At 44.7% G+C, this 15,152-nt stretch overlaps 1 protein-coding gene across 1 annotated transcript in view; it reads right to left on the reverse strand.

The window, feature by feature from the left end:
- The window catches only part of LOC115459431 (complement C4-like), a 64,690-nt gene extending 49,538 nt beyond the window's left edge, over positions 1-15,152 (reverse strand). The window contains exons 1-10 of the mRNA XM_030189255.1: positions 15,037-15,152; positions 14,580-14,775; positions 13,330-13,513; positions 10,278-10,348; positions 7,843-7,931; positions 6,627-6,709; positions 5,040-5,127; positions 4,743-4,848; positions 4,353-4,476; positions 1,143-1,258 (exon numbers count right to left, since the gene is read on the reverse strand). Coding sequence (XP_030045115.1) covers positions 1,143-1,258; positions 4,353-4,476; positions 4,743-4,848; positions 5,040-5,127; positions 6,627-6,709; positions 7,843-7,931; positions 10,278-10,348; positions 13,330-13,513; positions 14,580-14,775; positions 15,037-15,101 — 1,122 coding nt within the window. The 5' untranslated portion in view covers positions 15,102-15,152. The remainder of the gene's footprint in view (positions 1-1,142; positions 1,259-4,352; positions 4,477-4,742; positions 4,849-5,039; positions 5,128-6,626; positions 6,710-7,842; positions 7,932-10,277; positions 10,349-13,329; positions 13,514-14,579; positions 14,776-15,036) is intronic.

Below are 15,152 nucleotides of genomic sequence, written 5' to 3' on the forward strand. Positions count from 1 at the left end.
GTAACATTATACACGGAACACCATATTCTGCAATTCAGTCGTTAGTCTTAACTAAATTTGACTACTGCAATTCAATTTATGAAGGTATTAAACGGAGTCTCCTAAGAAAACTACAAACTGCACAAAGCACGGCTGCCCGCCTGATATGTAGATCATCGCGATACGTTAAAACATGCCCTCTTCTTAAGGATCTGTATTGGTTACCTATCAATAAAAGAATTTCATTTAAGCTCTGTGATCTTGTTCATCAGATTCTTTATGGTACCTTACCGTCTTACATGGTACATCTCATTAAGTTATCACCATGAAATGCCTCATCATCATCTAGAGAATATCCCATATTACATTTCTCAAGTTGTAAAAACTTAACCTACGAAACTATCCATAATGCCAATTTTTCTTACCAAAGTACCAAATTCTGGAACTCATTACCTAAGTATATCAGACGCTCAGTCGATTACATGTCATTTAGAAGTTTACTTAAAGCCCATTTCTTCAGATCTGTGTTCAGCTAATATGAAAAGAATTTTTTTAAATAGTTGTATTCTTGTATTAATTGTCTTGTAATGCTTCTTCTTAATTTGATATGTAAGCCGCATTGAACCTGAGCTTTCTTGGGCAAATGCGGGATAGAAATGTCATAACAACTAAATAAATAAATAAATAAAGCTGCTTGCCTTCACATACATAGTAACATAGTAAATGACGGCAGATAAAGACCTGTACGGTCCAGCCAGTCTGCCCAACAAGATAAACTCATTTTACATGGTATGTGATACTTTATTCCCGAGTTTGATTTGTCCTTGCCATTCTCAGGGCACAGACCGTAGAAGTCTGCCCAGCACTATTCTTTTATTAAAAGTTCTGAAGATTCTGGAATCCTCAAGAGTTAGAAGATTCCGGAATCCCAATTAGTAGCAACATTCCATGTAGAAACTCAAAGAGTAACATAGTAACATAGTAAATGACGGCAGATAAAGACCTGTACTGTCCATCTAGTCTGTCCAACAAGATAAAGTTGTATATGCTACTTTATATGTATACCTGACCCTTGATTTGTCCTTGCCATTCTCAGGGCACAGACCGTAGAAGTCTGCCCAGCACTGTTCTTGTACTAAAAGTTCTGAAGATTGCATACTCACAACCACCAGGAAGGGCACTCCAGGGACAAAGTAGCGTTTCGTTTTGGAGAGATCCACCACGTAAGGAGATGTAACGAACTTCACTGTGCTGAGCTCCTGCTCCTCCAGAGCCCCGGCTGCAGGGAGAGAAGGGGGGGGGGGGAGGGCAGTTACTGGCAGGTCACCCCTGTCCGGATTCCCTCTAATCCCCTCTATGTAGGCAGCTACAGTCTAATGCCCCCTTCTGGATCTCCACTAGCCATAGAAGCAATATAACAGTTCAGCAGATCATGTGTTCACTAGGTCACAGATGTCAAGTTACCCTGTTCCAGGCTGGAAATGTTGGGACAGTCCTGGATTTCTGACCACCCTATCCTATTTTTCCCCCATTTATTAAATTTATATTCCAGGGGGAGAGCACGTGATGCGTTGTGCGAAGTGGACGTGCAGCTGCTTTCCTCCGGGACCCCTCCGCCTTCCCGCCCGGACCTGCTGCGGAATAACCCATAAAAGTGGACATTTTCTTCAGAACCAGAAAGTGTTTTATGTATGGACCTCTTTGACACCCATTTTGAGGTGGCGATGCCGAGTAGAATGGTTGTCTGCAAGAGACCCTTCACTATGACAATGGCGGATTCAGATGTTGTCCTTGATGAGACTGGAACGATTGGGAGTGGATGATCTTACCTCAGAGGCAGAAAATTCCATTATCAATGGACTCCATTCTGACAAACTATGACACCTACTGCACGAGGACATTTGTTAAATATTTACATTTTTTTGCTAGTGGAGGAGTGGCCAAGTGGTTAGAGCACCAAGGTGGCTGGTTCAAATCCCGCTGCTGCTCCTTGTGATCTTGGGCAAGTCACTTAACCCTCCATTGCCTCAGGTACAAACTTAGATTGGGAGCCCTCCTGGGACAGAGAAATATCCAGAGTACCTGAATGTAACTCACCTTGAGCTACTACTGAAAAAGGTTTGAGCAAAATCTAAATTAATAATAGTAATAGTGATGAGGGGAGAGTCCATGTATCTATGCTTCTCCTATTTTGGGGAGGGGGAGGGGGAAGTGGGGCTGGGGAGGGTTTAAAATTTTTTCAAAGTTGTTGAACAGCTAATTTTATTGTTGTATATTTGATCTCTTGCTGAATAAAAAGATTTGAAAGATAAATTTATATTCCACCCTTATCTAGGGCAGATCAAAATCATTACATAAAAAACTGTAACAGAACAATATTATCAATCAAACATAATAGCCACACAGGCAACCAATACACACATTCAAGTCAATCGTCATTCATTCAATCACCAGAGAGAGCGATCAGTCACTGTTCCAGCAGCACTAGGGGCTGCATGCTCTAACAAATGCTGCTCAACAGCTTTTTAAATGCCTGATAGTTTAACATAAGAACATAAGAGTAGCCACACTGGGTCAGACCAATGGTCCATCTAGCCCAGTATCCTGTTTCCAACAGTGGCCAATCCAGGTCACAAGTACCAGGCAGAACCCCAAAGAGTAGCAGCATTCCATATAGAACCCCAAAGAGTAGCGACATTCCATTCAGAATCTCAAAGAGTAGCAAGATTCCATTAAGAATCCCAAGCACATACGTACATAAGAGTAGCCACACTGGGTCAGACCAATGGTCCATCTAGCCCAGTATCCTGTTTCCAACAGTGGCCAATCCAGGTCACAAGTACCAGGCAGAACCCCAAAGAGTAGCAGCATTCCATATAGAACCCCAAAGAGTAGCGACATTCCATTCAGAATCTCAAAGAGTAGCAAGATTCCATTAAGAATCCCAAGCACATACGTACATAAGTGTTGCCACACTGGGACAGACCAAAAGGTCCATCTAGCCCAGTATCCTGTTTCCAACAGTGGCCAATCCAGGTCACAAGTACCTGGCAGAACCCCAAAGAGTAGCAACATTCCATGTAGAACCCCAAAGAATAGCAAGATTCCGGAATCCTAAAGAATAACAAGATTCCCTGCGGAATCTTCAAGGAGTAGCACCATTCCATGCTACTAATCCCAGGGCAAGCAGTGGTTTTCCCAATATCTATCTCAATAGCAGACTATGGACTTTTCCTCCAGGAACTTGTCCAAACTTTTTTTAAACTCAGATAAACTAACTGCTGTTATCACATCCTCTGGCAGCGAGTTCCAGAGCTTAACTATTCTTTGAGGGGAAAAATAGTTCCTCCTGTTTGTTTTAAAAGTTTTTCTATGTAATTTCTTTCATTGAGTGTCTCCTGGTCTTTGTACTTTTTGAAAGAGTAAAAAATCGATTCACTTTTACCTATTCTACACCACTCAGGATTTTGTAGACCTCAATCATATCCCCCCCCCCCCCCCAGCTGTCTCTTTTCCAAGCTGAACAGCCCTAACCTCTTTAGCCTTTCCTCGTGTGAGAGGAGTTCCAACCCCTTTATCATTTTGGCCGCTCTTCTTTGAATCTTTTCTAATTCTACGCTATCTTTTTTTTTGAGCTACGGTGACCAGAACTGAACACAATACTCAAGGTGAGGTCGCACCATGGAGGAGATATAAAGGCATTATAATATTCTTGGTGTTATTTTGCATCCCTTTCTTGTTTCCTAAGAAGAAGTGGTAGCTTGTTCCACTCAACTGGACCGGCTACTGGCGCTTGATTTCAATAGGCAGGATCAGGCACTACAAATCCCACACTGCTTTGGGGTATAAGCTCAAAACCAGGACTGGCCGAAAAGTCTCCAGCCTGAAACTGGGTAAGTTTGCATCTCTGCTACCAGCGAGTCTGCACAATTCACCAAGGAATAGGAGCTTATCCTACACAGCACGAGGGCCATGCCAGCTACATAAATTGTCAAATCTATCTTAAAGAAAACACACAGGTGCGGGCCATCCTGGAAGGGTGAAATGTTTCCATTAAAAGTAGTGGTATTCACTGGTGGTTCTTGAAGGGCTATTTTTCATGAATATGCATGCATGCGATCTTCATCCATGATATTCATTGCAGATATCCTGAAATCTGCACGTGTCCTGAGGACCAGGTTGAGAACCACTGGGTCAGAGGGTAGAGGTCATTGCAAAGAGGCCACTGAAATAGCTATAAAACCTACCAGTCTGCATATATAAACACCCAAACCAATGCCACCCTCACCACCAGCTCAACCCAAAGTAATCAGATGATCATCACTTTCTGAGGCTGAACGGGGGAGGGGGGAGGGGGAGGGGTAGATACTCACTGGCAAGCTCCACTACAGTGGCCGCAATGTACAGGCTGTGCCCCTTCAGGTCATTCAGTGGCTGCGCCATGGCGGCGCTCACCTCTGCCGAAGACAGGTTCACTTGCACCTTTCCTTCATCCAGCTGTTGAGTGAAATGGGGGATGAGAGAACCCAACTGGATTACACTATGAGAGGTTATAAATGCAGCCACTAGATGGCAGTCATAAATATTCTACAAGAGTCTATCTGCATAAGCAGCATGGATGGTCCTTAGATCTTGAATAAATCCGTGTTATCAGACCTCCTGTCACCCTGGATGACACAGTTTAATATTTTTCCTCATACATTCATTCATTTTACAAGTCCGTTTTACAGTTTTCTACCTGAGAGTCAACAACTCCTCCTCACCTTGACCTGTTGTTCCATCCCTCTCAGGAAAGTCCTCTTCCCATCCTCCTCAGTGACCCCGAATCTCAGATAGACCACACCACTCACTCTTTCACCGTAGACGTAACTGCAAGAGAGTAGCCCAATGAGCAGGGGGCCGAAAACGCCAGAGGCTACTCCTGCGAAATGCAGGGAACATGGGCTGAAAATGCCAGAGGAGACTCCAGCAAAATGAAGAATTTGGGGCCCTTTTCAATGCAGCTGCTACCTGTGTTGTTCGGTCCGGGGCCTGTGGCTCCGTCTCCTTAATTACTATACCTTGCCTCCACACTGAAGTTGAAGTTTTTCTCCTTCAGATCATAGTATGGGACTGTAGGAAGGATTTTCACCTCAAAGTTGGGGAGCACTGCATGAAGACATTGGGGAAAGAAAACAGAAAGTGTGTGTGTTTGAGGAGGGGTGCAGGGTTGAGAAACATTTAACAAGAGAAGACAAGATACCAAAACCAGTGAAGTGAAGCAGTAACCTAATGGTTAGAGCACCAGGCTGAGAACCAGGGAAGCCAGGTCCAAATATCACTGTAGCTCCTTGTGATGTTGGGCAAGTCACTTAACCCTCAATTGCCTCGGATTCAGACTTTTTGAGCTCTCCAGGGACAGGAAAATATCTAATGTACCTGAATGTAACTCACCTTGAGCTACTTAAGAAAATGTGAGGTAAAGTCTAAATCCCTACCCCCTTCCCAGTGCAGGAAAGAGATTATACCCACACTGTAAGCTGAGGAAGAGGGGAAGAATCCTAGAATGTGGGGTGATTGCTCTGTCCTCAATGACCTTGAAGGACAGATGAGAGGCACACTTCCCATAATGCAATAGTGCTGTTCAAGATGGCCGCAGTAATATATCCCAACAAGGAAAAGAGAGTACTATATATAGTGTGACACAATAATCTCTCTAAAATAATGGCAAAATAGTACTTTAAAGAAACTTAAGTTCTGTGATATGCATTAAGTTTTAAAAGTAAGAAAAGGGAAAAAGCCTCTGAAGCCGACCCAACCTCCAACCCAAATAATTGTTTTCAATAACAAAGGTTGGAAAAGTAAATGGGTTCCTTCTCATCATTGGCAAAAAACCCTTAAATCCTTTAATGCAAAATGCTAAAACTTCACAGAACTGACTGTGGATCCAAAAACAAGAAGTGAAAAGATTTCTTAACTTAATTCAACTCCCGAGTGCAGGTAGGAAACAACGTGCAGATGATCGGTCCAACACACCGACCTTGGCCAGAGTTTCGCTATGGAGTAGCGGTCTCAAGGCGTGAGTAAACCAAAGAACCTGAACACGTTCAAACTTCCTACTATGGGTTCCCTCATAGTAGGAAGTGCATTTAAAACTTAATGCACTTCACCGAACTTTAGTTTATTTAAAGTACTATTTTGCCATTATTTTAGAGAGATGATTCTGTCATACAAGATGGCCGTAGTATACACCTCATCTAGGAAATGCCAATGACTGAAAATCAAGATCTCAGCTGATAATAGCAACTGGAGCAGTCAGGAAGACCTCAGTCCTTCTGGTCTTCAGATACCCTTCTAAGTGCATAAGTACATAAGCACCGCCATACTGGGAAAAGACCAAGGATCCATCAAGCCCAGCATCCTGTCTCCGACAGCGGCCAATCCAGGCTTCAAGAACCTGGCAACCACCCCCCCCCCCCCCAAAAAAAAAACCATTAATAATGTTCAATGGACTTTTCCCTCAGGAATCTGTCCAACCCCCCTTTAAGTTCCGTAAGTTCCAGAGTCTAACTACACACTGTAGGATAAGACCCAGCTGGGGGCTTGGAAGATGACAGAGGCTAAGCACTTTAGGAGGAAGAGAACTTATCTCGGAGCTAGTGACTCACCATACTTTCTCACTTCAAACTCAGCAGAGGAGTTGGACTCCGGGGCTGAAGTGAATTGGGCAGTGATTCGCCAGATGCCAGGCCTACAGGAGAGGGGGCAGGACAAGAAGCACAGGGTGAGCTGAGAACGAGAAATGAGATGTAATACTCATTATCTTTGTCAACTGTCACCATTAATGAGCAAAGAAAAGAGGCTGTGGTCTACCACCCAAAATCAGCAACAGAAACAGACCAAAAAACATGTCCAAAAGACTTTACTGATAAATCAATATAACTAAGTCAATATGGCCACATTTCACCTACAGAGACTGCATCAGATATTATAAACACAAATATATAAACATCTCTTAATAATAGGTTGCAATTTATATTTTCCTGTGAATTTCAGCCAGAGGCGTAGCCAGACAACAGATTTTGGCTGGGCCTAGGCAAGAAGTGGGTGGGCACCAAGTGTTCTCTCCCCACCACCACCACCAAAAAAATATCTCAGATGGCGGGAAAATGTTTCTTTCCGCCTTGGCAGTCTGCACTGAAAACTGAGCACGCACAGGTGCCAGTATCGTGGAGAATAGCATTTTCATTACCATCAGGGGAAGTCTTCAGCTGGTGAAACTTGGGATCCCCACCAGCTACCACTAAATGTGTGCTACTGTTGGGTGGGCCTGAGCCCTAAGTGGGCGGGCCCTGGTCCACCTGTGGCTATGCCACTGATTTCAGCAAGTATGTTCTACCAGTAAATTCTTGAATTTTTTAAGAAGATTTCATTGAAGAAGTTCAGGTAGTGGATATAATGTTTTTATATTAGGGAGGTTTCTATCATATTGATATATGTTAAGCCCTATTATAGTTTGTTTTGAATATTTAAATACTTGTATTTACAATATTTGTAAATGTATCTTTATGTTTTTTATATAGTTTTTATACCTGTATATGTTTTAAATGTCACTTGTTTATTGTAAGACTTTGATTTATATCTTTCTGAAATTTGGATTAGTGTTGTTTTAATATGACCCCTGATGCAACCTCTTTACGCAAAACATGGCCACATTGAGTCAGTTTGCTGAACTGATTTATCAATAAAGTCTTTTGGATGTGTTATTTTCTTGTGTCGCTGATTTCCAATAATGTGTGAGTCAGTGGTTAGTCAAAACTCAACCTGGGAGAACCTAGTGTTATACCCTAAAACTCACCACCCACTCAGAGACTTGATACTCACTCTGAGATGTCCGGGATGATAACTTCCTGATTTATGATAGAGTTCTTGACCACCTGCTCCTTGGTAAACACTTGGACACCTTGAGCATTCTGGAAAGGAAGAAGAGACAGACTGATTGAAGTAGGCATGCTTAAGGAGCAAGTTTTGCAAACTTTAAAACCTAAAAACAACATTTCTCCTCTTCAGGTCTAGGTTACTCGGCAATTCAGATATTTTTCTGAAAGTTCATTTGACAAAAATATGCCAGGAACAGGAAGACAGCCATCTTGGTTTCTGAGATCATAGCACGGCCATCTTGATTTTTCTCAAGAAACCTGAAACTCCCATAATGCACAACAAGTGATGATGTCACTTTGCTCACTACTGGAGGAGGCAGATAAGAGAAAAAATTTCCACTTTACCAAGGTCAACCAGGATAGGTTAATCCAGTTTTTGCGTTGTCTCATTTTCCTTATGGTAATCAGAACTGAAACTCCTGCAGGCAACGGGGCAAAACCAGGACTGATACAAATATGAGAGAGACGGCTGGAAATGATTGCTTTAGAGGGGAGGGGAACTGAGGTGGGAAAAGCTGAAGTCTTGGTGATGGGTCACGTGGAGGGGCATTTTCGATATGACGTCTAAGTCCGACTTTGGACATTTTGCAAAAAACATGCAAAAACCGAATAGGAAAGGTCATTCTCAAAAAAGAAAACCGTTAATCTTTTGTTTTCAAAAATACTGTTCCGAACAACATTTTGTGATTTGGACATTTTGTTTTTTTTGGTCCATTAAAAAAAAAAAAATGTCCCAAGTGCAAAATGCACAAAATCAAGCCATTGGGATGTAGGAGGAGCCAGCATTTTTAGTACACTGGTCACCCTGGCATCCCAGGACAGCAATAGGGCCCTTCAGTGGACTTCATAAAATGCTCCCAGGTACACATCCCACCATTGCTCCCTTATCTTGTCTGCTGAGCCCCCCCAAAACCACCCCCCCCAACTGAACACCACTACCATAGCCCTTACAGGTAAAAGGGGCACCTATATGTGGGTATAGTGGGTTTCTGGTGAGTTTTGGAGGGTTCACAGTTTCCTCCACAAGTGTAACAGGTAGGGGGAGGTATGGGCCTGGGTCCACCTGTCTGCAGTGCACTGCACCCACCACTAGACTACTCCAGGGACCTGCATGCTGTTCTAATGGACCTGAGTATAACATCTGAGGCTGGCAAGTAATGTTTTTCATCACATTTTTGGGGGGGTGGGAGGGGGTTAGTGACCACTGGGGAAATAAGGGAAGGTCATTCCTGATTCCCTCCAGTGGTCATATGATTATTTAGGGCACCTTTTTGTGCCTTATTCGTAATAAAAACAGGTCTAGCTGAAAACGTCTAAGTTTTAGTCCTGGATGGTTTTGCTTTGTTCCATTATGACTGAAAAACGTCTAAGTGTCAAGAATGACCAAGTCCTGCCCTGAACACACCCCTAATATGCCCCCTTTTGATTTGGACGTAATTCTGGCAGACTTCAGAGAAAAACGTCGAAAAATAGGTTTTGAAAATACTGATTTGGATATTTTTGTGATGAAAAACGTCCAAATGCAGACTTTATGCCACTTTTTGGATGTTTTTCTCTTTTGAAAATGAGCCCGTTAGGCTGCTGTCCAGAAAGAGAAAAGCCTGCAGCATTGAGACACACCGTGTCTCCTGTTACTGGCAAGAGAACGCTAGTTTCTCTGAAATAATATTGTGAATTGCCTAACATGTCCTCGGACACATGGGCATATGTTAAATATGATTATGCAAATAAGTACTCCTCTGAGCTCAGTGATATCATCAAAGGCAGCCAATGAGCAGTCACTTCCTGGATGAGCATAAGATGTACCATACTGGATCAGACCACGCCGGACTGTAGCGCAACAATTCTATATTTTACGGAAGCCAAACAGCTACATATTTCTTCAGCAACAACATAAGAGATTTATTAGACCCCTGATGCAGGCTTTGGTGCCGAAACACGGCCGTGTCGGGTCCTTTTTTCAAGCTGTTGATATTAAAGACTTCCTTATATCCTCTTCGAACTGTCCTCATCTTTTGTCCAAAGGCCCATCTAGCCCAGTATCCTGTTTCCAGCAGTGCCCAGTTCAGGTCACAATACCTGGCAGGATCCCAAAAAGTAGATGGCTTCTATGCTACCAAGCCCAGGGGTGAGCAGTGACTTTCCCCAGGTCTGCCTGGTTTCTGTAATTTTCCTCCAGGAACTTATCCAAACCTTTTTTGAACCCAGCTATGCTAACTGCTTTTACTATATCATTCTGGAGGGGACAACAAGGGCTCTCTGTCCAAAATGGAGACAAGGGGGTGTCAGGAAGGCATCAAAACAGCAGAAAACAATAATAAGAGGCAAAGAAAGATAAAGACACAGAGGCGAAGGGAGGAGGTGGGGATTAGTACTCACAAAGATGCTGATGGTGACAGATTCGCTGGAAGGACGCATCATGTGATCCAGGACGAACACCCGATACAGAGCTGAAAGGAATCAAACCAATGAGAGTTAAGACCTGAGTGAAGCAGGGATGGGTCAGCAGGTGAAAGGGGGGTGGAGGGGGAGAAAAGCAAGATACTTCAATGGTGGTGGAATGGACGAGCTCCTCCACTGGATAAATTGTGGAGGAGGAGGAGGAGGAGGAGGAGGAGGGGTTGAAGCTGTAAACCAGAGCCTTCACCCCATGAAAATGCCAGGTGAACCTCATTAACCTATACGTGAGAGGCTGTAGGTAGACAAACTGTCCCAAAGGAGAATTTCTTATTCTTAGGGTATTAGAGGGGAGGGTGCAAGCAGACCCTAATGTAGGGTCTTACTGTCAGGGTGGGGGGTACAGATAGACACATAAACCCCAGCAGGGGGCATCTTACCTTCAGTGTGGAGTTATAGATGGATACATACAGGAGAATTCTATATAAGGTGTGCCATGCCCCTCCCATGCCCTGCTCCACCCATGATCTGCCTATGCCACATTCTACCCATGCTTCACCTATGATCTGCCATGCCCCAACCATGTCCATGCCCTGCCATGCTCCACCCATGATCTGCCTATGCCCCTCCCACATTCTACCCAAGCTCCACCCATGTTCTGCCATGCCCCAACCATGCCCATGCCCTGCCATGCTCCACCCATGATCTGCCTATGCTGCTCCCACATTCTACCCATGCTCCACCCATGTTCTGCCAAGCCCCAACCATGCCCATGCCCTGCCATGCTCCACCCATGATCTGCCTATGCCCCTCCCACATTCTACCCATGCCCCACCCGTGTTCTGCCATGCCCCAACCATGTCCAGCCATGCTCTACCCATGCTCTGCCTATATCCCTCCCATGTTCTGCCCATGCCCCTCTCATGCTCCTCCCATGCTCTGCCTTTATCTACATCCCTTTTCAGTTGTGTGTCATAACACTATGTCACCCTTACAGAACAACATGCAGGGTACTTATGTGTGCGATACTCTTCTCTGCACTTACACAACCAAACCCCTTATTCTATAAACTTGTGTGTCCAACTTTACACTTAGTGTGCAAGATATAGAATAGGGTCAGTGGTGCATAACTTCATATAATGATGTGATAATGGATGTTAACTGCTAATCGGTGTTAATCAGCACCGATTAGCAGTTACGTGTGCAACTGACCTTAGTCAGTATTCTATAAACTGCGCAGGCAAAATCCTTAGTGCACGACTGCGAGGGGGCATGGACTGGGGGCATGTCCAGGAAGTACACATAGTTATGCGCTAAACTGTTACAGCTAGGCACAAAAGCTTAGCACTGGACTTTGAGCTGACAGAAGCACTGGCGCTAATGTGCATTTAACACCGGGATTCTATAAAGGTAGTTCTGCGCATTAATGCCGTTATAGGACCGACACTTAGGAGTCAAGTCTATAAAGCTCGCCCAACTGTGGGTGCGCAGAGCAGCTGCGCAGGCAAATTAATGAGCCAATTAAAACTAATTAATGGCATTAATTTGGACTAAGTTGGACACTATAAAGTGTCTCAAGTGTAACCAAAAAGGGCGTGCAGCCACAAGAGTGGCATGGGCGAGTCAGGGGCATTGCAAATATTCAGGCGCAGTGTTCTAGAACACAGGATTACGCCCCCTACGTGTGCAACAAGATTTACAGCAGGTTTCAGCGGGCGAAAGCTCTCCTGTCCAAAGCTGGGAGCAAGAATCGGCACTAAGCCGAATATCTCTGGTATTTGAATTCCAGTGCTGTTAAATGTGTATATTTTTGATACTGTTTCACGGTAGTTCTATTATTAGCTTTCAATTTACTGTTTTCAAGTTTACCTCATTTATTGTATTTACATTTATTCTTGGTTATTTTACTATTTTTATGCAGTTAATAAAATTGTAAGTTTGATGTTAAACTGTACCAATCTCTTCATAAAGGTGGTTAATAAATCCCAAATAAATAAATTATATAAAGGGTACTGGTGCATGGATCTTTCCAGCACCTGAATTTGGGTGCCATTTATTTATTTAGATTTTGCACACACCTTTTTCAGTAGTAGCTCAAGGTGAGTCACTCTGGATATTTCTCTGTCCCAGGAGGGCTCACAATCTAAGTTTGTACCTGAGGCAATGGAGGGTTAACTGACTTGCCCAAGGTCACAAGGAGCAGCAGTGGGATTTGAACCAGCCACCTCTGGATTGCAAGACCGGTGCTCTAACCACTAGGCCACTCCTCCACTAGTAGCAACATTCCATGTAGAATCTCAAATAGCAACAGAATCTCCACTAGTAGCAACATTCCATGTAGAATCTCAAATAGCAACAGAATCTCCACTAGTAGCAACATTCCAGAATCTCAAATAGTAGCAACATTCTATGTTCCACTGCATTAACCACTAGGCTACTCCTCCACTAGCAACTGGTCACCTCTGGATTGCAAGACTGGTGCTCTAACCACTAGGCCACTCTTCCACTCCTATTCTTTGGGGTTCTACATGGAATGTTGCTACTCTGAGATTCTGCATGGAATCTTGTTACTCTTTAGGATTCTAGAATCTTGCTTTTTATTTATTTAGATTTTGCTCACACCTTTTTCAGTAGTAGCTCAAGGTGAGTTACATTCAGGTACTCTGGATATTTCTCACAATCTAAGTTTGTACCTGAGGCAATGGAGGGTTAAGTGACTTGCCCAAGATCACAAGGAGCAGCAGTGGGATTTGAACCCCTAGGCCACTCTTCCACTCCACTCCACTCCATTTACCAAATCCAGCCCTAAGCACCCAAATATTTGCCCCTGACCTTTCTTGAATTTATCCCAAGGCATGTGTAACTGCCTTTATAGTGCCCAGCAGGGGGCCTCTCACCTTTGGGGTGGAGATACAGGCAGACACAGAGCCCCCCAGTAGGGGGCGCCTTCTGACTCTCCATCATAAGCAAGTGGCTAGTCCCGTATTGGGGTAAAATGAAGCCTGGAGCACTGGAGGCAGCCCTTGTCTCTTACCCTTCTGGCTGGGTGTGTAGATGCTTTTGTCCGTCTGGATGAAGAGGTAGCCCCTGCGGGTGGACAGCAGGATATGAAACACCCTTTTACCCCCAGGAAGAGAAGGACTGTTAGCCACCAGCTGCACATACTTGGTGCTGCGTAGCTGTTCGATTCCACACAGTTTCATTTCAGCGGGTGTTATCTGCCAGAAGGAAAGCACATGCGTGTCAGTGTCCATGTGTATTGTGCATGCAACACAAACTTGTACACAAAAACCTACGGGGGGGGGGGGGGGTGAGAGAAGTGTGAGAGACGGAGAACCGAGATTGTGTAAGGAAGGGATAAGAAATGAGGAGAGATGGAGGAGAGAACCTAAAGAGGAAGGAGAGAGGGAGAACAGCAATTATGGAGGGTGGGGGGGGGGAGAGATGAGACTGTGGAGAGAGAGAGTGGGGAATAACGATAGTTGGAAGGAAGAAAAACCTAAAGAGGGAGGAGAAATATAGGGTGGGAACTGTGGAAGAAGAGACAGGAGGAAAGAAGGGGAGATACAAGGGGGGGGGGGTGAAAGTCACAGAGGGAAGGGTGGGAGAATTGGAGAGAGGAAAGGTGGAGAGGAAGATGAAGGAAAGAGTGACAGGACAGAAAGAGGGAACAAAAGACTCAGGGGAGGGAGACAAGGGAGCAAGAGATGGGGATGAGGAACAGGAAGCACTGGGGAAGGCAAGCAGGAGGTGGGATTGTACAACAGGAGAGGAGGAAGGAGAGCTAAAGGGAAAAAGAAGTAAAGAAGGGAGAGATAAGAGGAGAGGGGGAAGGAGAGACAGGGGAAGGACTTAGGCAACGGAGGTGACTGATCGGGGAGACACAGGAGAAAAAGAGAAGAGAGAAAGGAAGAGAGACAAGAGAAGGAGAGAGAGGGAGACAGACAGGAGAAGAAGAGAGAGAGGGAGAGAGAGAGAGGAGAAGAAGTGTGTGAGAGTGAGAGAGAGAGAGAGAGAGATGGGGAATTAAAGACTGGAACAAAGAGAAAGAGGAGAGGAAGACATGGGAGGGATGGATAGAATATGAGAAACAGTGGGAGGAGAGACAAGCAAAGGACATAGGCAGGAGTAGTGAGAGACAGCAAGAGACAGGATCAGAAGAGACAGGTTAAGAGGAAGGAGAGGAGACAGGGGAGGGAAAGATGAGACAGTGGAGACATGGGAGGGAGAGATGGAGGGTGTGTGAGAGTGAAGGGGGGAGTCAGACAGAGATGAGATTCATACCTTCAGGTTCTTAATCTGAACAAACCCATTGCCTTCGTTTAGGGTGACGGTCTGGTCTTTGGAGCACTTCAGGTTTGTCTTCTGATTTAGGAAGTGCATGGTCACCATGATTTGGTCCTGGGCCCCCCCAGAGCCCTGAACTGCGATCGACTCCTCCACCCCCACATGAATAATGTTAGGAGCAGTTATAAGTATCCTACAGAGACAGACAAATGGACATTTCAACCAGCCAAAGCTGCCCTATATCTCCTCCTCCAAACCCCCCACCTCTGGCCTCTGGACCCCAAATTTTCAACCATTAAACGTGACGTGGAAATATAGATCTCCTGTGATCTCAGCCATGAGACAGGCTTCTACACAGCAATGGGGACCTTTTAAGTCAGGAACAAAAATTCAGGGACTCTCCCCAGTTATTGCGAGTGCCCCTAAAGAGACAGCTGCAGAAGATGTTACTTACGGAGGGATCTGGTGAGAGACTGCCAGCAGGAGACTGCACCACACAATCCACAGCAGGAGCTTCATGGCTGTCTCTTAGGGGAGCACTCTCTCCTCTCCTGTATCAGAGTGCCCTGT

This window comes from Microcaecilia unicolor, unplaced genomic scaffold, assembly GCF_901765095.1.
Source record: "Microcaecilia unicolor unplaced genomic scaffold, aMicUni1.1, whole genome shotgun sequence".
NCBI lineage: Eukaryota > Metazoa > Chordata > Amphibia > Gymnophiona > Siphonopidae > Microcaecilia > Microcaecilia unicolor.